Consider the following 27,194-nt stretch of genomic DNA (forward strand, 5'->3'; position numbering starts at 1 on the left):
GCTGTATATCAGTTTTCTTTGGTAAAGGATGAGTCTGACAAATCAGATCCAAATTATATGTAGGTTAATTGTATAACAAGTCATAAACTATACCTTCTTGGTATTCTAAGCGTATCCAATGTTGCATTTAGAATAGACTGGCTATTCAATACAATAAACATCAAAATTGACTGGTACCAATCATTTTTATACAGCTTGTCTCACCAGGATTGGTCATACATTACATGCCTTTGGTATATCTTGTCCTCCAAATATTGAAAATATATTAGTAAAGTTAATGAAATTTAATAATTTATATTTAAACTGTACCCCACGTAATATAAAGAAAGTAACATGTAAGTAGGTGTATCCACAGTGGTGACGCATCCAATATGGCTGCCTGAGTCCCACCAGATAACGGAGCAGCAGCAGCGAACTTTGTTGGTACTCCGTTAACAGTTATGGGATACAACTCAACTCCGGGACCAGACTTCCGAGTAGCTGGAAAATAATCAAAGGCAAACGTTCAAGATATTTAAAAACACGTTGTATAGGTTTTTATCACACGAATTGTCAACAGTGGCGAACGTAACCTGTTTTGGCAACCTTAGAAAAGGGTTCTTTCTTGACTGTCTTGTATGTAGAACCCCAATGAGAAAAGATTTCTTGAATATGTGGCCTTTACATAACCTTTTCCATGTCTAAAATGGTTCTTTTACAGAACTGCTTAGTTCTTCATTGAACCGTAGAATTATTTAATGTTCTACACAGAACTATTGTAATAATCTTTTTCTAAGCTTCTACGCGTGTAGAATACTTTAGTTACTTTAGAATACTTTAGGGGCATTGCGCCTTTTGACGACAGTGCTTTCCTGTGCCTTTTTTATGTTATTTTTCGCTTGTGATGTGTGTTGCCTAATGAATAAAAAAAAAAAAAAAAAAAACTTACTAGCTTTTAAATTTATCACTATGGGACATGACATGGCACAGTTACTACCAGTTACTTTCTATAGTATGAGTGGGCACAGGCTAAATTATTGGTGCCAGCAAGTGTGGGACATGGAAAAGTTACTAGAAGTTACCAGTCGCTATCTATGCTATGATTGAGTTAATTGGTGTCAGAAAGTATCACCAGGGACACCAGGGACACAGCAACGTTACCAGGCACTGGCTATAGGTAAAAGTTGGGCTGGTGTTAAAGTAAAATTCCTGATGTCAAATTGCTTGCAGTCATGTTTAGATAAATCATCACCATAAGCATCACGGCAAACACTTTTGAAGGGGAAGAATTTTATATTTATGTGTCCAAGTCTTTGGGCTTGATTGTCACATTATTCGAAAAATGCTCAAAAAAGCATGTTTATGGTCCTTATTTCCGAAAAATGACCAAATGTCAAGATTTGACTTTTATTGCCAGTCAGAACTAACTAAAGGTTTAGGATTAAGGGGGTACTACACCCCTGCGGTAAATTTGTGACTAATTTAGCATTTTTCTCAAAAAATGATAACGCACTGGTAATAAAATTTATGTATATTATTGGGGCAAGGGATCCAATTACTTCACTGAAATTTCAGTGATTCAAGACAAGTGGTTCAGTATAATATGATAGGATATGAGGTACATCCTAGCTGTACCTCTTTTCTTATCATAAATAACGAACCGCTTGTCTTGGGTCACTGAAATTCCAGTGTAGTAATTGGATTCCTTGCCCTATAATACGGATTAATTTTGTTACCACTGTGTTATTAGTTTTTGAGAAAAATGCAAAAATAGACACAAATTTATTAAGGGGTGTAGTACCCCCTTAAGCTATGTTTAATTTGGCAAAACATGGTAATATTTGTTAATCCAAAACAATTAGAGCTGTTGAGTAATTGTGCTTAACATAAGAACCAGAAGAGTGGACACAAAGATGAGTGGACTCAAAGCAAAGAAGCAGGTGGAAGACAAAAGCATAGTATTTTACCTAAATAATAACTTATTATATCTCTGCAGTTTGCTGGATCACTGACACCATCCCGATTACTTGCAAAAACTTGTAAGATATACTGTGCATTCTGTAAATCGATTTTCTTGGATTCACGTAAGAGATACCTGCAAGTGCATGTAACAAAATGACATAAAGAAAGAAATGTTATTGTGAAAGATTACACCATGGCTTCAGCAATTAAGGTGAGCTATATGAAAACAGGAACTTCCGGATTATAATAACTCTTTACAGGCTTCCTAAATTACACAAACATCGCATGCCAATTATGGGCAATCGTCATCAGGAGCAACATATTTATTTCAAATATAGTTCGCCTTGTGCGATTATTGTTAGGCATCGATGATATCTGCAGTTCATATCTGCAACCGTCAGATATCTGCAGTGTGTCAAATCTGCAGTGAGTCGGGTCCATATCTGTAGTTTCAGGTATCTAAGCGTGCGACTTGACGGCAGCTCTTGTGCCTCAAATCGGCAAGTTATGTTATTTGACCCATCGATAAAACGTAATGGCCACTTAAAACGCTAGACCGATGGATAAAAAACATTAAGATGACTTACCCAGTAATTTCCGTAGTGACTTCCGCTAGTGTTATCCAGCCTTTGGGAAGCTTTTCTGGTGAATTCACGTCTCGTATCCTCACAAGATACTTTAAGGGTTTGCTGTAATTAGCCCATGTATTCTCTGTCCAGCGAATCAAGACTTTGTATTCACCTTCTTTCTTGGCATCGCCGTATTCGATTGTGATAGGGTCTGGTGGAGCTGGCCAAGCTATGTGACAAATACGAATGAAACCAATGAATATCAGTAGATCACAGTATTCTGTATTCAAAGCACGGAAACTTCGGCCGTTGGTCAATAGTAATGTATATACATTATATCAAGTCCAAATCAAGGGGATCTTTTTTTAAATTGATGAACATTACACTTTATACTTAATGAACCCGCTAAAGGTGACTTGGGGGTATTTCTTTGCTTTGAGTACATCTACCCAAAAATCTATAATGCCCCTACTTCCCATTATATACTTACGGAACCTTTTAGTCTTGACCACAGTGACTTTTGAGTGCTCACTCTGCTCTATGTGGTGGTACTTCGTGGTCATACAGAGCTCATAATTAGTAAAAGGGTCTAGATTCCTGATGGTCATCTTAAAGCTGGAGTTGCCCTTCGTCGGTCGAGCATATTTTAGATCATCCCTAGTGATTTGATATCCAGCTACTCCCATAGAATGGACCAGAGAGGACAATGTTTGGTTGTGAGTCGTTCTGTGTGTGGATGAAGGATATATTCGATTTACAGGCCAATTTCTGGACCGTACTTTCTTCACGGTTGTTTTTATGTGATCATTTATCGATTTGTCCAACAAAACATTATTATAATGTTCAATTATAGACCTGAATTATACCAACAGCTGTCACATTAATAAACTTTATATATACATTCAGCAATTTTTAACATAGATTGTGTGTGGTTATTTTAATTCTTTAAACTGTACATTTGTGTGTAAATTGAGGGCGCTATTTACAGATATTTTAAATTTAAGTTATACTTTATATTTCATGATAAAATATTTTTTGAAAATTCTCTTGTCATTTGTTAGTCTGTTTGCTGATGTTCTAATACCATTTTACAAGTGTCTACCCCTTGTAAAGATGCAAACAAGATTTTAGATAAATAGCGCCACCATTGTTCAACTTTTCTTTAAAATGACTCATTTTTACATGCCATCAAACAACCGTGTCTTATCTGGTGAATGTTTTGTAATATATATTATAAAAAAGAAATAATATAGTACGTGTTTGTTTACAATCTTCATCAGACCTGGACTTATTATACTCTGATTCTAGCTTACTAGAGGAGAGGTTTGTTTAATGAAAAACAAATACGTTTTAAGCATGTTCAGCTTGAAGTATTAGCTTTTATTGAAAAGCAGCGATAATGTTCATTCTTCTTTTATTTATGTGAGAGGGCAACTGCAAATGCTTAGCGTGCAGTATTTTCGATTGGTCACAATATGATTCTAACCCTCCATAAGATGATTTTCTTCACCCACTATTTGATAGACTTCTGGGACACTCCTCTGCAGGGACAGGGGTAGTGTAACAAAGGTAAGATTACGGTACTCACTAACACTGGGACGCATTGCGGCTTACCTCTTCCTGAAATATACAGTGTAGTAGTTGATTGGCCACACATACTCCAATGGGACCTCCCAGGTGATGGTAATGTTTGAGTACTGAGATGTGTACCGCACATTATGCGGTACTCCTATAACTGAAGAGACAAACAGACATACATTTTAAATAGAAAAGTATAAGTAGTGAATGGTACTTGACACAGGCACACTTGCAATTGCATGGTATAAAGTAATGCGTTTTAATGATCCCCCTTCCAATGGGTTCCAAATATAATTAATTTGGAACTGTATTTTTTGTTTGGTCTTATTATAAACATATTTTTATATCGTATATCAAGCGTGACCTTTTGTAGAAATGGTTGTTTGGTGTGATTATTTGTTACTTTATCTAACATTCTATTACCTCCACGACCCATTATTCAAAATCGCGCACTGTGATTTGTTGAAACGCGTCACGTGAGAGCCCATTATTCTGCAATAATGGGTCGAGCGCCGTAACACATTCTACGCACAGCATTACGCTTGGTTACGCGTGCAATATTTCCGCGATACGCGCTGTCAATTACGCGTACGCGCTCCACCTTGAAGTAAACAACTTAAAATATTTGTGCCAAAAAATGATATTTTCTCTTTAAATCGCACTATTTTCTGGTAATTGAATAGAAATAAAGGGTGCAGCATTATCCTTTGCACGCAAATAATGTGTCCTCGGCAGTAAAAACGTTTAATAATGGGTTCGGCTGCGCCTCACCCATTATTTACGTTTTACTGCCTCGACACATTATTTGGGTGTAAAGGATAAAGCATTACCCTTTATTTCTTAAATAGACAATCCAATGTTGTTGTAATTTTTATTCTATAAACTGTAAATTTGTGTGCAAATTGGGGTGCTATTTGTACGGGGGCACATAATAACCTACAATGTAAACTTATGAGTGCCCATCCCTTAACACAGTGGGAGATGAAGCCACGTATCCATGGTAATTTTGACGGATTGACAGGGTTACTAGGCGATGAGAAAAATCGCGTACATTGTCTGGAAAGTAAGACGCGCTCGTTTGCGTGATTGCTGCGCCATTATTGCCCGTGTCAAATGCAACATGTTCCGTAGACGGGGCCATGTATATGTCTGCTTGTTTGCGTCCTTGCCAAAATTGTTGCTATGCAGTGTTGACTTCACTTCACTAAAGTCAGTTGTCTAGGTGCTCGTTTGTCTGGGGGGCATGGTGGCGCAGCGGTACGGGCTCTACCTCGCAATTGGAGGGTTACGAATTCGCGCCAGGCGCGGCGGTGTGATCGTGTTGTGCAAGACGCTTTACCTGACTTGTCTCGCTCTACCTAGGGGTGAAATGAGGAGCTGTTAGGAATATCATCCATTGATCGCTGGTCAAAGGTATGAGCATATGTTGGGCATTGTATGGCAGTAGACATATTCTAACGACAGCGGAATAAATGTAAAGCGCTTTAATACGTGTTAAAGGCGCTGTATATAAATGACAACATTTAAACATTTATATATTTATGCTTTAATTTGGCCAAAAAGACCTACATAAAGGATGGCCTTGGCGCCGAACACTTTACTTACAAGGGCATACATGTGTGTTGCAATGCTTCTGTTTTAGCCCTATTCCTCGGCATTCCCTGCCACCCCATTGCGCCGGCGGATTGGTACAGTTTCTAACTCGTAATCGGAAGCCTCCGCCACAACTAACGGGACAGTTTGACCACTCAGTCCAATGCGTCCATCTTCCATTGACTGTAAACATTAGAAAAGTGTGACGACAAGCAAGAATTCCAAATGCAATTAGGATGCATACTAAAGGATAATGAAATTGATTAAAATAATTATCATACGCCACTTTGTATTGCGACCGACGAATTGGTGTTCCTTTCCTTCACTAGACTATTATATGCCATAGTCGATTTTTGAGAAATGAAAAATAGACATGTATAAGCTAGTGTAACAACTGAATTTTATATACGGCGCGCCGTCGGATATCACATTACCGGTGGACGTGCAGCCGGTCAATGTGAAAACTACAGTACTGGTGCAGCCAATCACTGTGTGAAAGTGTGACGACACACTTTCACACAATCATGGTTACAAACTCCATATCTCCATATTGGCGAGGGAGCTATAATTTCACACAGTGACTGACTGCACATGTACTGTGGTTTCACACATTGACCGGCTGCACTAGTAATGTGATATCCGACAGCCCCGGCCGACGGCGCACCCGTATATAAATAAAATTTAGTTCGTCGGCAGAGTGCTACACTATCGTAGCACATTTTTGGCCAATTTGAGATGTTAACAAATTATGGAAGGCCATAATAGAAACACAAATTTTAAACCAGGTTTTAAGTTTCAAAATTGCTTAATTATTTATGGTCAACATGCCATGTTTCCACGATATGGGTTACACACTCCATTAGCTCCATATTGGTGAAGGAGCAATATTACATGGGAAATGAAGTGACATAAACATTTTTAGCTTTTTTTGTGTGTTTTCATTGGTTGCGATGCATCTTTGCTACTTACTTGGACAGGGCTGTGTATTGCATCTTTGCCACATCGTGAATGGGTCTCTAGCAGGACAATCTTTGCCCTCTGGTCCAGGTCGTGGGTTGGTACAAGATCTTCCTCTGGCTTGAACACCACCTTTACAGCTTTTTGAACAGACTGACCACATTGACCAAGCGGTCCAGGATCCATCTGGTGAGAGAGTTAACGCGGCTGTGTACTCTAGCCATTGTTTCTTTCTCAAAATTGAGTTTTTATGATATGCTTGTACCTTGTTATGTTTTTTATAAATACAAGGAATGAAAATCCAGATTTGTAAACTCCAACTGCAATATTTTAAGGATTTTATTTCACTATTCCACTCGTGTTTGAAATTGAAAAGGAAAGAAAATCTTTGTTGTACCAGCAAGGTACACGCGCGCAACAGCTCATCGCGTTGCGTATTGCGCAATTTGTTAACGCACAAATACGCGACGCATACGCGACGCTTATCTGCATGCGCGGCGCATCTTATGGAAAAACCACGGAAGCACTGATTTCACAAAAACCTAGTGGTCAAATGGCTCCGTTTTAGCTGATAAAATGTGGGTTTTTCAAGTTCTTTCCCCGATTTAAATATCAAGTTATGAATGGATTTCGCTCAAACTTCTCAAGGGGCTGTGGATTTACCCGATGTTCACGTAATATAAGTTTCAAAAACGAAAACTGTCGCATTCTCCTGTGAGATTCGATGAAAGTGCAAAATGTGACCACTTTAAACTTCAACGGCCATTATTTCAATGTTCATTTTCTCGGTAAAATGACGATTTAGGTACACGATAACTCAATAAATACAGCATCTATAGGTAAGCAAATATGATCATCGTAAAAAGCATGATCGACTCAAGAAACGGTTTTCTCATTTTTTTATATTTTGGTCTATTTCCGATTTTGGGCATCATTTTGTGCAAATAGGCGTTTTGAATTTTAAAAGTTCATTTTGATGCCTTATATGGTCAATATCTCAAAAAATAAGGCCAATATCAAAAAATAAAAAACCGTTTTTGGAATGGAGCCTCAAGATTGAGCTAAAAACAAAATAAAATATTTTGGAAAGAGTGTTTTTTGTTATGATGTACCTAACAAATATTGCCAAAAACTCACTTTTTGTGATTTTCTTCAAAATTGTTGTTTTTACCCCAAATCTATATTTATATTAAGATTTATTGATGTCTTGCCTTCATAAAAATGTATATTTTTATATGTTTTGCGCGAATAATTACAAAGTTATTGCACTTTTACTACATGTATGTCTGAGAGTACACAGCCACCTTAAAAAAGTGAATTGAACTGACTTGTAAAAAGAAGTTACTAGCTGTTGCAGCGCCGTTGCATGCAGCGTGCGATCCATCGCTGGTGATCAAACGCTGGTAGCATTTTCCTGGAGTCGTACCTACAAAGTTGCCTTCAAGTTAACTGCTTGCGACGTTGACTACTACTATAGGGCATACTAGCGACTTATCGGTCAGATATCGGCTATCGTTTTTCTGATAAATACGAAGTTATGTCAAGCAAAGACGCTACGCTCTTGCGATTGCCTAATATGATGCATTTAAAGATGAGTCAAATGTATTATGATCAATAACAATCAGTTGATCAAAACCTACCCTCGCATTCTTTAGTATTACATGCTATTGTATTTAAAGAAGACCCTCTACAGTCGTTGCCTCCGTATGTGCGCGCCGGGTTATCACATGTGCGATTCCTGACCTTGATACCACCTCCACAGGTCACTGTACATGGGGCTTGCCAACCGGACCATTCACCCCAGTTGCCATTTACTGAAAGAAAGAAATGAACATTTTTCAACTGGTCAAACATGATGCAATTAGGGTAGGTATGTGCCTCACACGTCACTGCACAAAAGTCAGGCCTTAATTCGGTCTACGGAATTGCAATTTAGCTTAAGCTTGACTCCCCTTCACCAACAATCCCCCAAAAAAAAAACAAAAAAAACCACGTAGAGCCTGAAAATGTAAATATTATTGCAAGTCCAAAAAGAGCTTGGGTATAACAACGTTCAGCAGGAAAGGTCACCGTCGAACTTTGATATACAGACTGTCCATGATCTGGCAAGGAAACAGACAACCAAAAACAGCAGACAAACACACTTACCACCACAAACTTCACTATTACATCCATAAACCACCTCCGTCGTATTTCCATCGCAGTCCTTTCCTCCGGCGGCGGGTACAGGATTGGTGCAAGAATGATTTCGGCTTTTGAACCCTCCACCGCAAGGCACCGAACATTCGCTCCACTCAGACCATGAAGTCCAGTTACCATCAACTGAATAATAACAAAGTATTGATTTTTATTAAAGAATGATTTATGGTAAATGCAGATAATGGTGTTAATTACGTAGTGGGCTATTATAATACTGGGGCAAAGGACTCCTTCCGTTCCTAGGGATTTTGCCGCCCTAGGCAAAGCCTTTCTCTGCCGCCCCACCAAAGCATACCGTGTCTTATTTCCTTTTCTTTGCGCCGTTTCTTTTCTTTTTCGCAGGTCCCGCTTTTTTCCTTTTCCGCCCGGTTTTCTGTTTCTCTTATCGCCCCCCCTTTTTATTTTTCCTCCCATTTTTTCTTTTTATCCGCCCTCATTTTTTCTTCCCTTTCTTTCTCCATTCCCGTTTTTTTTTTTTTTTCGCCCCACCCTTTTTTTGCGCCCCTCTGCGTTTGCCGCCCTAGGCGACCGCCTTACCTGGCCTAATGGTCGGAACGGCCCTGCAAAGGAGGCATCTGCTCCCATGTGAGAAGTCTCCCCCTGCCCTGATATTTAAGATTTTTAGGCCTTTTTGTATTCTTTAGCCGATTTGTGACCATTCTTGTCAAAGTTTGCCCCCTTAAAAGTTGTCTTGACCCCCTTTACCCACCCTGAAAAAGTTCTGACTACGCCACTGACTGATGATATTGGTATTATTTAGATATTGGTATTATTCAGGGTGAAGTACTATCAGTCTTGCAAGTCTCGGTCTTGATTGAGACTATCAACATTTTGCGTATTTATTATATCAGCTTAATGGGCTACATCAAATCAGGTTAGAGTTCTTTATAATCTTCATCCAATCAGTAAGCTCGTTGATATGCGCGATTAGCCTCCAGATTAATCCAACATCTTCGCTTTCGTTTGAGATATAGCCAACGAAGCAACTTTATATTTTGATAATGTTCATTATTTAGTTTTAAAACATAGTTTATAATATAAACACATTAAATAAACTCGGTCGAGTTTTGCCAAAGTTGAAAAAGAAAACAAAAACAAAAAACCATAAATAAAAAAAACCATAAAAAAACCATGCCTACGATATGACATTGGGTATGTGTTTCTACTGGCGGTTTGATACTTACTAGCCCAAAATAATGATCAAATTCAACAATATCGTACACATTTTACAAGGTAAGATAGCATTTCAATAACTAGGCGTATAATAACACATACATGTACATTTTGAAGACAGATAAAAGCTCCTGAAAGCTCTCTACAATAAATCTGCAAGTACTGTCAGAGTAAATGGGGAACTAACAGACTGGTTTACAACCCTGGTTGGAGTTCGCCAAGGATGTGTAATCTCACCCCAACTTTTTAACATCCTACTGGAGATGACTATGTTGTATGCCCTGCACGATACCAACATAGGAGTAAACATGAACAGAATTATAGAAACTAGAATTTTTATAAGTAAAATAACCGTATGAAGTATGGGGATGGTAACGGGGCGTTAAAACCAATAACCGCGAAATATGGATATCCAACTAGTTTGACCAGCAGGGCTACAAAGAATTACTAACCGAGAAATAACCTTGTTTAAAAGCAATAAATTAGCCCCCTATTGAAGGTAGGGCTAGACAATGAAGGAAATAATGGGGTAAAAAGTAAAAAGTACGATATGGGTGACGGGCTGTCGAAAACGAAATGCCGTCACCCTTAACTGGGGCCCAGTATCAACAAAAAAAAATCAAGGCCGCAAGGCTGTCGACTCCCATACGATGGTTAAATACTAAATAGTACCTAAGAAAAACATAGGAGATGTGTATGCTCACACATGAATTGTGTTTACCCAGTGTATATGGGTAATTAAGGGGTTACTTCCGGTATAAAACGAAATACCTTCAAATGACGCAACTTGCACACATACATTGCGATAACCCAGTGTATATTCACACATGAATTGATATACAGTGTGCACTAAGTATTTTTATTTGTGGTCAAATGTCATTAAGGGGTCACTTCCGGTTCAAGTCGAAAAACCTTGAAAACACCCTTGATAACATGAGAGAGTGATGCCAAATACACACATACATTGGCATTTTTATAGATTTTGGGGTCAAAGGTCATTAAAGGGTCACAATACGACTGTGTTCTTGGTCTTACACCACATTTACGTGGTACAAGTTCATGGTACAGGATCTTCTTTTTTTCTTATTTCTCCTTCTGTCGACCATTACATTTGCTCTAGCACTGACATGCTTACAACTTGTCCACTTACTTGGTCACTGACCATGCCCCTACATGTCGCATGAAACTCGTGGGGTCAAAGGTCACGTAGGGAGCACAGGGGTCAAAAACGTGATTTCAACTCATAATTCTACCCCCCACAAATTACGTAGGACAGTAACGTCAATTGCACACATGCATTATTAAAACACAGTGTCTGTAAATCATACACATATTTGAGGTCAAAGGTCATTAAGGGGTCATTTCTGGTGTAAAAACAAATACATTCACAACTTTTTTATTAGCTAAGAAAAACATCGGAGAGTGACGGTATGTTCACACGTGAATTGTGTTTATCCAATGTATGTGGTACTTTTTATTTGCGTTCAAATGCTACTTCTCCCACAAATTACAAAGAACGGTGACGCAACTTGCACACATACATTGCCTTTATTTGAGGTTAAAGGTCATTAAGGGGTCACTTCCTGTATAAAACCAAATGTAGCACAGTGACGATATATTCACACATGAATTGATGTTACCCAGTGTACACGTGTTATTCTTTATTTTGGGTCGAAGGTCATTAAGGGGTCGCTTCCGGTCCAAGACGAAAAACCTTCAAAATAACATGGTAGAGTGATGCCACATGCACACATTCAATGACAGGCTAATGACCTTATGCAATGTCTATGGGTTTTTTATAAGGGGTCACGACTCACAACACGGCTGTATTCGTGGTCTTCATAGCTATGTCTAGTTCAAACTTTGTCCCCTTTTTACGTTTTTTTGGTTGGTAGATTGACAATAGGTATGTTACTATTAAACATGGCTCAAGTCGTAGAAAAAACTTACCTGGGCAGATCAGCACATCCATGCATTTATCCTCCTGGTAGAAGTTATCGCGTAGGTTCGAACCCGGGCAGTCCGCTCCATTCCCACCTGGGGCAGGTTCCGTGCAAGACCGGCTTCTACTTTTTATCCCAAAATCACACGTGACGGAACAACTGGTCCACTCAGTCCATTGCGACCAGTTGCCATCCACTAGATAGAGGAAAACGAAACAGGAGGTGATGTGAATTTCTTTAAGGTTTAGCCTAAGCACCGGCCCTTCGAGAGGAATTTTAATGGCTAAACTTGGACAATAGAGGGCTCCCTTCATGACCCTGGCGCCAACAGCACATGGTTATCACTGTCTCAATGGGTGTGTGGTTTCTTTTGATTCCTTTATAAAAGCAGCAAACTTTTAAATAAATGGAATATTATTTTATCATTCGAAATTGTGTGTAGCTCTCTTTAGAACCATTCAAACATATTAAAAAAATATTATTGACATTGTTATCAACATTTCACGAGTCTGCCGACATTGCATATCAATGTCAAATTACGCAGCATCCCAACAGAATTGCATCTCCCGATACTGAAGAAATATAAAAATTGTGATAAGAAGTCCCATCAGTTGCCGATATAACTATACATATTTCTTCTTAAAAATCAGTTTACTTCTGGATTTTACCATAATTTGGTTTGAGCATTTCTTGAAAATTCCTGAATTTTAAAGAAATTTCGAAACGTGCCGTGCACGCAAATACACCAAAAACTCATTGTTTTATCAATAAAAGTAACTGATGATGCGGCAACCAAACTTCGCCGACCGGTACCCCATGCCTGGACCGAACAGCTGACGCTCAAAACAATAACATTGAACAGCTGATCATATTCAAGACGTAAACAAACTCGTCAATACGAATGTAACACACCAAATATGGGCTTTGAAAGACTTTTGAGCGAGAAAATGTTTACTAATTAATGATGACCTGTGACCTCAAGCGACGTGAAACGTGCAGTCCAGTCAGTCTGATTTCCCACGATAGAGACAGTGCAAAATCATGTTCGAGAACGATTTACTAGTGACGAAAAAGGTTATGAAACCTCACTGATATGGTAAGATACTTGAATATTTGTTTTCCTATCATGCCTATAGCTATGATACTTTGATCGATAGAGTAGGGTCCCGAATGTAGATTACTGTAAGCTTACTTACTGCTCACAGTACTAGCCATGCTACATGTACACGAGTCTACGAGACGATGGCTTGTACATGTACATGTATAAGGGGTGGTGCAATAATTATGTGTACCCCGGGGGGTGAATTACAGGGGGGGGCAAAGATTTTTGGCAGGCCAGAAGGGGGGGGAGGGCAAGCATTTTTTGGCAGGTCAAAGGGGGGTCAAGCGATTTTAGGCAGGTCGAAAGGGGGGCAAGCAATTTTTGGCACAGATATTTTGGGTACCGTTTCTATATTACGCCCTAAAAAGGCGTAGGACGTCAAAAGGGGGGGCAAAGGTTTTTTGGCACGTCGAAAGGGGGGGGGCAAAGATTTTTTGGCACGGCCAAAGGGGGGGGGGGGCAAGCGATTTTTGGCAGACCATTTTGAGGATTCACCCCCCCCCAGGGGTACACATAATTACATAATTATTGCACCACCCCTAATGTATGACTATGATGAGACCCTGAGGCTGACAACTCAACACCTGAGTGAAAGAGTCAAACTTGTTTTGCTTCTTAATTATTTTTCAAATTCCATTTTTTGATGTTGTTCATGTGCTAAAACGAGGATGCATACCAAGCAATCTTGAAAAAGAATCTCAAATCAAACAACCGGCTAGACGTGAGTCCTGAATCAGTTTATAGTATACCTCTACTCTAGCTTGTGTAATTTTTTTTATTAAATAAAAGCGTTGTAAAATAGGCCTGAAACTCTTTTTCAGTAGACAATCGACTATCATTAAGGGGTACTACACCTGCCCAATTTATGCCTATTTTTGCATTTTTCTCAAAATTATAAGCGCATTGATGACAAGTAGGATATGTATATTATTGGGGCAAGGACTACAACTACTGCACTGGAAATTTTATTTCAGCACAGACAACAGTTGTGGAGTTACAGTCAAAATGAGGAAAACCAATATTTGATCAATAAATCAATAACTACTTGCCTTGAGTTGCTGAATTTTCAGTGCAGTAGTTGTAGTACTTGCCTTTATAATATACATATCGTACTTGTCACCTATGCTTATAATTTTTGAGAAAATGCAAAAATAGGCGCAAAATTGGCCAGGGGTGTAGTACCCCCTTAATCCGGCTATATGTGTACATGCATACATATACATCAATATCATGTAGACCCAGGCCCGTACGCAGGGGGGGTGCGGGGGGTGCGACCGCACCTCCCCAAATTTGCAAAAGTGTACAAAAAGTCCCAAAATGTCAGAATTTGCGAGCGTAGCGAGGAAAAAAATCAGGTTTTTTACGCTTTTTTGGTCAAACAAGGTCCAAATTTGGGGAAGAAAGTCCACTTTTCACAAAATTGCCCCCCCTTGGAAAAAAAGTCCACTTTTTCAAAATCAGCACCCCCCCAAAAAAAAATCCTGCGTACGGGCCTGTGTAGACCCTCTGGTAGACCTTGGCTTTGCTAAGCCCTTGCCCTTGAAGTTGTCAATGATAGCACTAGTATACCAGGGCTAGTAAGGTGATACATGTATCTGAGCTGTGCAGCTGTGTGCATTAAAAACCTTTGGCTGAGGCTACAGATTTGCCAAGTAGGATAAATTGACCTGTCAGGGATTTTTTGTTTATTTAATAATCTGACACGTCATTAGTCTCACACGCTGCTAGTCCGAATCTGAAATGCACTGCGCCATTCGACGTGCCACTGCACTGGTCCGACACATTGCTACTGGCCAATTCCATGCCAAAAGTGCCTCTTGTAACATCCCTAACAAAATTTTGGAACATTATTGCTCAAAACTTCAAACTTATATCATACCTCCATACATGTAGATTGATGTCAGCAGACCTACAAAGAAGCACCTTGACATTTTTTTTAAATTTAATGTAATAGCGTTACGGACGTTAGGATAAAATGTAAGATAAAATGTAACATCCATAATACTGAACCAACAGCGTAGGTCCCATACCAAAGTATTAAAACTTGATTTTCATGTTTACATAGAATGGAGTCAGAGCTTGCTCAATAGTTAAGTTAACAAAAAAGAGACAAACACAGAACTGAACATAGATTTAAGGATTCACCGTTTGGCCAATTCCACCGTTACGGACGTTACAGATGACATGCAACTTGCAACTTTTAAGTGAATAGCACACATGTTTCTGACATCAATCTATGGAGGCATGATTAGCAAGTTTGAAATAAATGCTCCTGTTTTGAGCAATAATGTTCCAACATTTTGTTACGGATGTTACAAAAGGCACTTTTGGCATGGAATTGGCCATTTGTCAAAAAGGCAGGCACTTTTGCTTAACGTCCGTAACACTCATTTCTAATTTCTGTACCTTATAAGGAAGCCAAAACAAAATTGCTTCATTATATTGAACATTACAAGTATCATTCTAAGAAATAAAGTGTCATGATCCTAACAGCAACCAGGTAATAAGGTACCGGTATGCTATTCACTTAAAAGTTGCAAGTATCTGAAACGTCCGTAACACAACAGTGGAATTGGCCATGTCTGAATCTGTAATCTCTGAAAGGCATCTTTTTTTGGTGTCTAGGCTCGCACCCAAAGACCCCTAATTTCGAACTGGTGTCTGCATATCCCTGTCACTTCTAAAGTCAAGTGGCGCCGGCATCGGACTAGCGGCATGTTGGACTAACGTCCTGTACGTATACCTATGTGAAGCACTGCCCTAAATAAATAAACTCATTTATCATATTTCCACTGCTACATTTTGAGAATCAATATATCGACCTGCCAAAAATGCTTGCCCCCCCACCTTTGGCCTGCTAAAAAATCTTTGCCACCCCCCCTTTAATTCACCACCCATGACCTAGGGGTACACATATTTATTGCACCACCCCTGAGCCACTTTGGTTGCCTTTTAAGTGGTGTTAAATAATGCTGTGCAGGGCAACCAGAAAATCCGAAATACCCCGGACCGATTTGAATTGAAATACCTATCAGGGCATATAATTATCATCGGGTTAGGCCAGATTTGGGCGAGTTCTCACCGAGTTAAAACAGACCTGGGTACTTTCTTTCAGTTCAGGATTCAGGAATGGTCATTCTTGGTTTTTCATTTAACATTGATTGGATCTAATTTGATACGGTACTTCGGTTTGGATTTGTTAAAGCTAGAACGGATCGGGATGAAGTTAGCAGTTGGGATCGAGCGGGCATGATGGGTTGGGTCGGGTTGGTATTATTTGGGGAATATGCCAGTATTGGATTTAAAAAATCTTCACAGGTATTTAATGTTAATGTGGAAGATATGAAAAACAAAAATGATATGTTTTTCAAAAGTAAGGCCTAAAAAATGTGTTTGATTAGGCCCAAAAAAATTAAGGTTTGTCTCAAAGCTCACGAGTGGTTATTTTATACCCGGCTTTTTTTTATGGTATTTTGAGAAAAAAATATGATTTTCGCCGAAATTTTCCGGAAAAAACTTAAAAAAAAAAAAAATTTGAAATAAAAAAAATTTGCATTTCTTTTTTTTTTCAAATCTTACAATTTTACAAATGCGCCCGCGAGCTTTGAGATAAAACAAATTGGGGTAGGTAGGTAGGTTTTTTTTTGGTATATTCAAGGACGTTCTCTGTGATAAAAAGTTACATTGATGCAACTTTTAAAGCTGTAAATTGTGTTTGATAATTATAATTTAGGCCTTGGATATTAAATTCTACTTTTTTTAAATTAAAGTTTTATTTCCATTTAAAAAAAATTATTTATTAATTTTTTTGTAAAAAAAAAAGAAAAAAGTCTAGGGTCTGGCCTAATTTTTAGGGTAGGTCGGGTTCACGCCAATCAAACAATTTTTTAGGCCTAAAGAGAATCACCCACCATGGCACCTTATTGACATGTACATTGATCATTATGTGCACATGTACAATAGTTTATAATTCCTAATTCCTCTTCTAACCCTCTTTTCTATTTCGTCTAGGGTGAGGCACACAGCAAACAACTTCTGGTACAACCCTAGTCAGATATTTCTTCACTGTGTGGACCACAGATGCAGATGAGAGTTGGGTTTTTGATGGAGGACATAGTGACCTAAATCATATTTCACTTTCTGAAGCTCACCAATTTGTTCACCGAGTCCTTGTACAAAAATGTAAGCAAATACATGTGGTGTTTTATACAGGGATGTAAGTTTTCTGTATTTTTACAGAATTCAGGATTTTTTGTAGTCCAGATTTACGCAATTTCTTTTATTTTTAGCCAATTTTGTAGCTTTTTAGCCCGAATTTATGTGTTTTCCCCCCCAATTTACCGTATTTTTTCTTCAGGGTTACTTACATCCCTGTTTATATGCAATAAGCAGGCTGCAAAATAAGGATTGTGAAGGACACCCATTGCAAGGCAATTTTGAAAGGGCACATCTATTTTACAAGGCAATTACATGTTAAAGAATAGCAGCAATTAATAGGGCAACTGGTAGGGGCACCGAAGGCAATTGCGGTTATTTTGCAGCCTGGCAATAAGGCCAAAGCAAAAAAGGAGCAGCTGAAAAAAGTGTTTTTAATATATGCAAAGTGATAATTTGTGATAATGATTTCAAAATGCATTGAATTTGTATCCATTTTGAAATCATAGAGTATTACATGAACACTAATTATCACTCTGCAGATTAAAAACAAACATTTTTTTATTTTTTTCAAGTCAATCATGAATTATCCTAGAATTTAGAGTTATTAGCTCTAGGTCCAGGGACATTCCAAAACAAAACAAAACAAAAAATTATTTTTACTTTTGCAATTTCTGGTTCCTGATTACCCGCCTAAAAATGTGTCGGGTAGTCGGGTATAAAATTACCCAAAAATGCCTGCCTTACTCCTTGTGATCATCATGTCAGTACTCCCATTAGATGCCTTAAACCTCAACCTGGGGTCCCTTCCCAAGTGGGAGTTCTCATGAAAAGTTTCTGAAAAATATTATTAATTGTGCTTTCTTGGTATTTACTTTCTTTCTTTCAGCTTCATTTGATGAGGAGTCCAAGCAAATGATTTTCTATAGGAGATCACTGTAAAGTCAACTACTCAGTAGCTCAGTGCCAGAAGTGGGTAAGTGCAATAGTTGCCCTGTGAACATTTGGCAATTTACATACAGTATATGTGCCCATCCACCACAGACTGGTTGTAAAGTCGGCATTTTCCATTTTGAGATACAATCAAAAACAGTATATGGATTTATATGTAAAATATATAAGAAAGTTGACCTTTGATGAACCATAACTTCACTTCCGGATGTCCGATGAAGCTGGTTTAGGTGTCATTTTTTAGCTGAAAGTACATTCTTTCAAAATGTGCAATAAACAGAAAATGATCTAGAGCCGACTTTACTACCACTTTGTGGGGGATGGTCACATATTGTACTCATCTACACATGGCTGCTATTGCACTTACCCACTTCTGGCACTGAAGTGTCAAGAACCGTGAAGTTCAGGAACATGGATACCGGATGGATACTCACAGTGCAAATTATTTGTGGACTTGCCATATGCGGAAAATTGTATGTGTAATGGACCAGGGTAATGGATTGCAATGAACACGCTGTGGTTCATGTACATCTAGTCCGAATTATCAGTCCCAGAACAAAATATTAATTTCTGACATGATCGTGTTCAGGGTCTGAACTGTTTTCATTCGAAATCTTGATGGCAAATTGGACAAAAGAAGCACATGGACCTACATTTTGTACTTCACAGTTTATTAATCCCCTATTCATGCTGCGTGAATCACTCTATTGTGGACCATCCTTCTGATACTTGAGTGTTTGGACAAGCGGAACAGTTTTGACAGGCCTTTTGTCTACCTCTCTGTTTGTAAACAGGTGAGGAGGTCAAAATTGTCATCCTCGCCGAATAGGAAAGTGAGCGTAATAGTACGGCACTGATGTACATCAATACATTACAAATAGTGAAGTCACTTTTAAGCCCGGGGGACCACTCACATAAATGGTCTGTATGCATGCGTGACCAAATAAAGGGAACAAGAGAGAAAAACAAGGAAAAGATTTTTTTTTTAGGCAAGGCAAGTTACCCGAGTGACGCGTTTAGGGTCGAAAAAACACTGATTTTCAAGAATAAGGGTAGTTTTCTAAAACTGAACAACTTGTTTAGGGTACCTTTTCAAATTTTTGGTAAATTACGAGCCCAAAAATGGTACATTTTTTCATTTTTACTAGCCAAAAAACTCATTAGGGGGTAAATTTTACCATATTAAGGTTGGTTTGAACCCTGGAATTATGGAAACTTTCGGGCCTCATAACTTCTAAAATGTTGGTCATTTTAATGAATTTTGACCAATTTCACCAAAAATATTTGAAATTTGGGCCAAAATCAGGTTTTTTTATGATTTTTTTGAAAACTCAGCATTTTTGGTGCAAATTTCTCAAAGTTGGTCGAAATTCAAAAAAATTAAAAAAACGGGTCCTCGATATTTTTATCTAGTTTTCAAAAATGAAGAAAAAAAATTTGGCCCAAAATTTTGTTTGTTACGATGCACGAAAAAGAAGTGGGCCAAAAACCGTTATTTTTGGGATTTTGGGCCAAAAATGGCATTTTGGCCCAAATTTGACCTCCCAGATGAACTTATCAAGTCTTTGCCATTCTAAATATGTATACTTTTATATACTGTAGACCAACATTTTAAAGAGTTATGAGGCCGAAAGTTTCCATAATTCCGGGTTCAGATCAACCTTAAGGGCCTAATTTGCTGGTAGGGTAAAACTTGTTAAGGGGTGTTTAAAGAAAATTTGGTCACGCATGCGTACACTATCATACTTGAGCGGCCCCCCTGAAAAGTATTCTCATGACATCAAGAATTAATCTATAAAGCCAAAGGATATGATATATTGGAATATGTATAGATCTGGTAATTTGCATTTCGTACGTGTAAGGTAAGGTGAACACCTCTTGATTTTGAGTTGGATTTATTTATATTATGCAAGTGTTTAGCAGGGCTCAAAGAATATGCAGGTTGATGTGGTGATTTACCCGGAATTGGAATATAGCTTCCATGGTACAGGGCGATAGTCCGACACGCCGCTAGTCCGACACTCCGCTAGTCCAACACGCTGCTAGCCCGAATCTGAAATGCACTGCACCAGTCTGACATGCCGCTAGTTCGAATCTAAAATACACTCTGCCAGGCCGACATATCGCTAGTCCGAATCTGGAAAACACTGCGCTAGTCCGAAACTGAAAATCATTGCGCTAGTACGATATTCGGGACTCGCGCAGTGTTTTTCAGATTTGGACTATCACTCCTTTAGTCGGACTCTGTGCTAGTCTGAATCTAAAAAATACTGCGATATGTCCGAAACTGAAAACCATTGCGCTACATGTAGTCCAAATTTGAAAAACACTGTGCTAGTCCAAATCTGAGTTTGGGAAACACTGCGCTAGTCCAATGCAGTGTTTTTCAGATTCGGACTAGTGCTGTGGTTTTCAGTTTCGGATCAGCGCTATGGTTTTCAGTTTCTGAAGAAGTTTTTTTCAGATTCGGACTAGCACAGTGAATTCTGATTCGGACTAGTGGTGTGTCGGACTGTTGCAGTGAGTGGTTTTCATTTTCGGACTGAGGAGGGCATGCTTTTTTTCGGACTAGCGCAGTGTTTTTCATTTTCAGACTGACACACCCCTATTTGTGTAGTCGGTCTAGCGGCGCATCGGAGTGGAGGCGATTCGGACTGAGCGGTGCACTCCCAATGGTCTGGGTGATACTTTTTGTGTTATCGGTGCAATGAGATTTAGTCCAGCAGTAAGTCCACACAATCTGACTTTTTCCTGCATCCCACCAAGTTTCATGCAAAAGTTCAGCAAAATATTAGGATTTTTTAAATATTTTTCTATGTGCTTTCTGCCAAAAGGTGGTTCAAAACACATGGTCAGTAAATATTTAAACAGGTGTTTTGATGTTGTCAAGTAGCATTTTAAAAAAGACTTCAATAAAACTTTTTATCTACTTGCAGAGTGTGTATGATTGTGTCATTATTATGATGTGCCACCAGAAATACACTTCATCAAGTCAATCATTTCTGTACTTGACATCAAAGTTTATCAACAAAGGCGAGGGATTGGTCTTTTGATTTGCTCGAACGAACCGCTTCACTGTTCAATGGCTTTCTTGTACTATATGAAATGTGGTGGGAGATTTAAAATACACATGCCCTGAGCAAACTACGATGCGCACGCACACTGCAGGGCAAAGAACAATGGAAAGTGCCATAATGCGTGCGCATACTGCCGGGTAATGACGTCACATGTCAAGTGGTCTATACTGGCTAGAGACTGAGATTTCATAGGAGTCATCCGAGTCATAGAGCAGTATTATGGGGGAAAAGGTGGACTGTTTGCTAGTCCTATGATTCTCTATTCTGGAAAAAAGGGTGTGCTACGCAGAAAATTGAAAAGAGGTCACTAGTCCGAAGTTAGGGTCAGGGTCATACTGTGTGTTTATACCGAGCATTCTGTATTTTAATATTCGGACTAGCGAATCTAGGGACTAGTATACCCACCATGAGAAAATACCCTGCCAAATACCAATTCCATGCAAGGAGCTTTCTAATTGCAGTAATTTTTACAACACTTCACCAAAAAAATTTTTTTTTGATGATCCGATCTTACCGATGACACAAAAATCAGTACCGATCCGATAATCAGTTCAGTCCAACTTAGGAATGCTTGCAAAATTTTCATGACCACCCAGAGAAAATACCCCTGCCAAATATCAATTCTTTGCCAGGAGCTTTCTAATTAAAAAATGATACAATATTTTAGCGATGGCGCACATATCGGTAAAAAAATTAATTGGTGATAAAGGTGCGCTTCAGCTAGGCATGACTTAATTATCAGCACACTGCAACAATTATTCCGCTGCCATTAGGATATCAGAATCATTTCCGCTTCACCAAGTCCACACTGAGGTACACTCAGCGACTTAGATTGTGATTATTCCCCTCCCCAGCAGCTCCCCATTTTTACACCTGGGTGGAGTGAAGCAATTGGGAACTAAGCTATCTTGCTCAAGGACGCAACACACTGGTCGTGGTGGGGTTTGAACCCGCAATCTAACCATTAGGCCACCGTGCTTCAGTACCGATCTAATATAAATCGGTTCAGCCCTAATATTGATTTTTAATTTCCAGGCTAGCATATCTTATACCGATTCCATGCGAGGAGCTTTAGCTTTGCCAAAAAAAGTTTTATTTTTTTACCGATCTATATTTTACAGATGACGGATTAGGTTTAGCCCTAGTTTGAATGCTAGCAAAATTTTGAGAACCATTTTTAATTTCCAGAGTAGCGAATCCTGGAAAAATACCCCTGCCCAATACCAATTCCATGCGATGAGCTTTAGCTTCGCCAAAATAGTAACATTAACCTATCCAATATTTTACCGATGACGCACATATCGGTTTCGATCCGATAATATCGGTTCAGCCCTAGTTTGAGTGCTAGCAAAATTTTGATGACCATTTTTAATTTCCAGACTAGCGAATCTTGGGACTAGTGCATCTACTCTGGAAAAATACCCGTCCAATACCAATTCCATGAGAGCTTTAGCTTCGCCAAGAAAGTTACAGTTTTTACCGATCCGATATTTTACAGATGACTCCCATATCGGTACCGATCATATCCGATAATATCGGTTCAGCCCTAGTTTGAGTGCTAGCAAAATTTTGATGACCATTTTTAATTTCCAGACTAGCAAATCTTGGGACTAGTGCACCCACCCTGAGAAAATACCCATGTCCAATACCAATTTCATGCGAGGAGCTTTAACTTTGCCAAAAAAGGTGCACATTATCGGTACCGATTGGATAATATCGGTTCAGCCCTAGTTTGAGTGCTAGCAAAATTTTGATGACCATTTTTAATTTCCAGACTTAGCGAATCTTGGGACTAGTGCATCTACTCTGGAAAAATACCCGTCCAATACCAATTCCATGAGGGCTTTAGCTTAGCCAAGAAAGTTACAGTTTTTACCGATCCGATATTTTACAGATGACTCCCATATCGGTACCGATCATATCCGATAATATCGGTTCAGCCCTAGTTTGAGTGCTAGCAAAATTTTGATGACCATTTTTAATTTCCAGAATAGCAAATCTTGGGACTAGTGCACCCACCCTGAGAAAATACCCATGTCCAATACCAATTTCATGCGAGGAGCTTTAACTTTGCCAAAAAAGGTGCACATATCGGTACCGATTGGATAATATCGGTTCAGCCCTAGTTTGAGTTGTAGCAAAATTTTGATGACCATTTTAAATTTCCAGACTAGCGAATCTTGGGACTAGTGCATCTACTCTGGAAAAATACCCGTCCAATACCAATTCCATGCGAGCTTACGCTTCGCCAAAGAAAGTTACAGTTTTACCGATCCGATATTTTACAGATGACTCCCATATCGGTAATTCCGATCATATCCGATAATATCGGTTCAGCCCTAGTTTGAGTGCTAGCAAAATTTTGGTGACCATTTTTAATTTCCGGAATAGCGAATCTTGGGACCCTGAGAAAATACCCATGTCAAATACCAATTCCATGAGAAGAGCTTTAACTTCGCCAAAAAAGTTACATTTTTAACCGATCCAGTATTTTACAGATGATGCACATATATATCGGTACCGATCGGATAATATCGGTTCAGCCTAGTTTTGAGTGCCAGCAAAATTTTGATGACCATTTTTAATTTCAAGACTAATGAAACTTGGGACTAGTACTAGTGCACCCACCCCCGGGACCCACCCTGAGAAAACACCTTTGCCTGATCCGATATTTTATATCGCACATATCAGTACCAATCCGATAATATCGGTTCAGCCTAGTGCACCAACCCTGAAAAAATACCCCTGCCCAATACCAATTCCCCCGGCCAATTCCATTCATACATGTAACTTAGTAAAAAGGGCCCGGAATTAATTCCCTATTATTTGCGAAGGGTACTGATCGTAAATCATTTTAGCAAGATGAGTTTATCATGATGAATTCATTGAGACTACTTCGCAAGTCTCAAAATTATATCGTAAACTTACGACACATTGCAAAATCCAATTCACCAACATTATTTACTATCAGTACCCTTTGAACTATTTAGGAAGTCTACCGGGTACCCTTCGCTAAGTTACACAGCTACAAAAACTAAAAGGGTAGGCCTATGCGTAACTTGCGAACATCAACACATACTTTAATACTAGTGAAATACACGTACACCAAGGTACATGATAAGCTGGAATGGAAACATGAAGTACGAACGGTGTGCTGTGCACTGGCATGACTGTGTGTGAGTTTGCCCTACCCTGGAACACCATGAACACAGTCCACCTGAGTAAGCTTACTGTGCGATCGTGAAAATGGAAGGTAGACGAGATGCTCATTTTGGAAACCATTTCACACGGCCAAATTTGTGTGTTAAGTGAAAACTGGATTTGTTTTTAAATAAAAAGAGGTGTTGAATTCATGTGGGATATATGAAAGTTTGAAATGCGATCTCCAAAGTCGTGTTTTCATAGGGAAATTTCAGTACATTCCGTGCAAAATTTACGGAGTCAACCGGAGTGACGTAAATTAACCGCACGGATGGTGTATTGTGAATCTTCAAAAATATGGTCAAATAAAATAGTCTATAACTTACTATGAGTTGTTTTGCATTTCACGGGCTTCTATATTAATAAAATGTTATAAGTTAATTAGCACAAGTGATGAATTATCGTATTTTGTTGATTTTACATTTTTTCTCACAAATAGATTTATACACAAAATGCGCGGTACAAATAATAAACAACCAAATCTTTCGCGGGGTATTTTAAATTAAGCCAGAAAGCGCCCGACGAAGTTTTTTGAAGTGGTTTTCTTTTGATTTACAAAATCACTACCGTAATCCACGGTAAAAATAAACGAAAACGAGGAACTGCTCAACAAAGGTAAATGTATATTTATAAAAGGTACGGTCTTTTTAGTAATACATAATAAAATAATGCAGCCTATGATGGGACTAGTTAATGAAAAATGTGACATTTTATCGGGGTTTGCTGCTTTCAATATTCATTTGTGTTGCCGTGAAGGTCGTGAATGCCGCGGCGGTCGATGTTTTGGAAAAATAATAATTCGTTTACAACCCTGAATTTCGGATAAGTGAATAATGAGAACTCATTTAAATAGTATTCAAAACACATCTCTTCTGTTCATTGTTTTTTATTTCTTCTTGCCAGGCTATAATTCATGAAACAAAAACATAGTACATTATTCATGAAAGTGAAGTTTTCTTGTGTACAAACTCTCAACATTCAAGTTGTCTGCTGCCCTCTGTTGACCAGATTCGGTCATTAAATTTCCTATTCGCAACGTAATTGAAGGGCCGGTGGTATAAGGTTTCGAGATCACGACCAGTGCATACGAAACACACTAAATTGTCCCAAACACAAGAAAGATACACAGGGCAATTATCGTGTATGAAATAGGTTAATAAAATGCTAGAAAAAAATTGTACAAAATAAATAATGCACTTGTACTTGCTGATCCGTCTTATGTACCCCCCTCCCCTTTCGCGGCTCGTGCATTAGACGCATCGATATCTCAGTACAAGTTCATTATTTTGTACAATTTCACTCCCAACTAGTGATACGCGTTTATTAACCTATAAGTACACTGAACTAAATCTTGATAATATACGGCTCCTATAATCAAATTCTGTTCATGCCTTTGGATAAAACGCATTATTTTAAGTTTCAATAATTTAAATAAGTTACAGAATTATCAAGGGTTGGCATTTACTCACCATCACAACTTTGCGTTCCACATATTCCATCCTCTGACGGGTCTCCCACACAATCCATACCCCCGCAAAGCGGTTCTGGATCAGTACATGAGCGGGTGCGACTTCTGGTTCCTGTGCCCCCACAACGTATGGAACATGTTGTCCAAGGTGTCCACTCGATCCAAGCACCATCAACTATATCGAATGTTTAAAAAGAAGTTACTGCATGTAATTAATCAAGAAGGAGAAGTACTATAGCTATTTTTACACATAGACTTAAAGACTATTTAATCGACCCTTATGATTTCACACCACCAAATAGTATTATACGGTTGTGCGCCCTGAATACATTTCTCAGAAAAAAACATGGATGGCCTAAAGTAAGCATTAAAATTAGCAGAAATTTGCATAACTTTGGCTAAATTTGGATTGGTCATGATTAGTGATATCAAATCCTGCAAGTATACCACAGATGGGAGAGATCGAGAATTTTTTAATGATTTTAAGCAGTCTTTTCTATACAGAAACACTGGCATGATTTTGCAGGTAAATTAGGTAATTCCCAGATATCATAGACTTCGAGGGCCAGTCGTAAAAAATAATGACGGTCAACCTATTTTTCGTCCTAGTCGGAGGGATCAGGCTAGGGCTAATTTCAACCATCATAGCTGTCGCTAAGAACTGAGACGCTCTTGCGAAGAAAAAATGACGTTTTCTTGAGGCAAATTTAGTACATACATCTATGAGGATTTATTTGGTGGTGTTATATCTTATACCACAACTGATCAATCTTACGTTTTAGTGTATTTTCAAACTGCGCGTCATTCTTGGGTCTGTCCTGTCTTGTACTGTTTAGTCTGTCCATACCGCAGAATTAGAGAAAGAGAGTCGGGACTCGATCGCCATCCTTATACAGGCATGGAGCAAAAATTGTGGGTATTCAGTTTCCCTCGGAATGCACTAAGACGCTTCATACTTGTCATATGAGATGCAGAATTGTTTTCGTTCGTCTCCGCGCACCGTCGGCAAGGACCCGAATACCCCCAATGTTCTCCCCATAGCTGACTGCGCGATTAGTATTATTAGGGAGTCCCGGTTCTCCTTCTAATTCTGTGATCCACGCCCATTAATTTATTTGGCACAATATATAATTTGAATCCGATCTTACCCAATTTATCTATAAGTGTTATTTATTATATTTTTTTGTTATTGTACTTTTGAGTATTATTATCTGGTGTAATGCTTTTTTTCCAAAGTAATATCATAACGTATTCCTTATCTTGCATTTTCCATTTTTATAACATTAT

The 27,194-nt window shown here is 38.7% G+C and overlaps 1 protein-coding gene and 1 long non-coding RNA gene across 2 annotated transcripts; one reads left to right on the top strand and one right to left on the bottom strand.

Moving 5' to 3' along the window:
- Positions 1 to 298: 298 nt before the first annotated feature.
- LOC140156640 (coadhesin-like) lies at positions 299 to 26,752 on the bottom strand. Its single transcript, XM_072179578.1, has 12 exons — positions 26,683 to 26,752; positions 25,909 to 26,082; positions 11,961 to 12,149; positions 8,787 to 8,960; positions 8,279 to 8,452; positions 6,651 to 6,824; positions 5,694 to 5,864; positions 4,125 to 4,245; positions 3,001 to 3,236; positions 2,529 to 2,739; positions 1,947 to 2,074; positions 299 to 480 (listed from the first exon to the last, which is right to left on the bottom strand). The coding sequence occupies exons 1-12, from the start codon at positions 26,750 to 26,752 to the stop codon at positions 299 to 301; spliced, it is 2,004 nt and encodes a 667-aa protein (XP_072035679.1).
- Positions 12,815 to 18,575, top strand: LOC140164074 (uncharacterized). The gene is made up of 3 exons (XR_011860498.1): positions 12,815 to 13,049; positions 17,067 to 17,237; positions 18,100 to 18,575. It is a non-coding gene; the product is annotated as an uncharacterized lncRNA (long non-coding RNA).
- Positions 26,753 to 27,194: the final 442 nt, after the last annotated feature.

Source organism: Amphiura filiformis, chromosome 1 (assembly GCF_039555335.1).
Source record: "Amphiura filiformis chromosome 1, Afil_fr2py, whole genome shotgun sequence".
Taxonomy (NCBI): Eukaryota; Metazoa; Echinodermata; class Ophiuroidea; order Amphilepidida; family Amphiuridae; genus Amphiura; species Amphiura filiformis.

Excerpts from the sequence above, each read along its gene's own strand:
- LOC140156640 (XM_072179578.1), bottom strand. The coding sequence starts at position 26,752 with ATGGACAGACTAAACAGTACAAGACAGGACAGACCCAAGAATGACGCG. Across the intron at positions 5,865-6,650 it reads CAATACACAGCCCTGTCCAA|TCAATGGAAGATGGACGCAT; the intron begins GTAAGTAGCAAA and ends TAATGTTTACAG. Across the intron at positions 2,075-2,528 it reads GTCACTACGGAAATTACTGG|GTATCTCTTACGTGAATCCA; the intron begins GTAAGTCATCTT and ends ATGCACTTGCAG.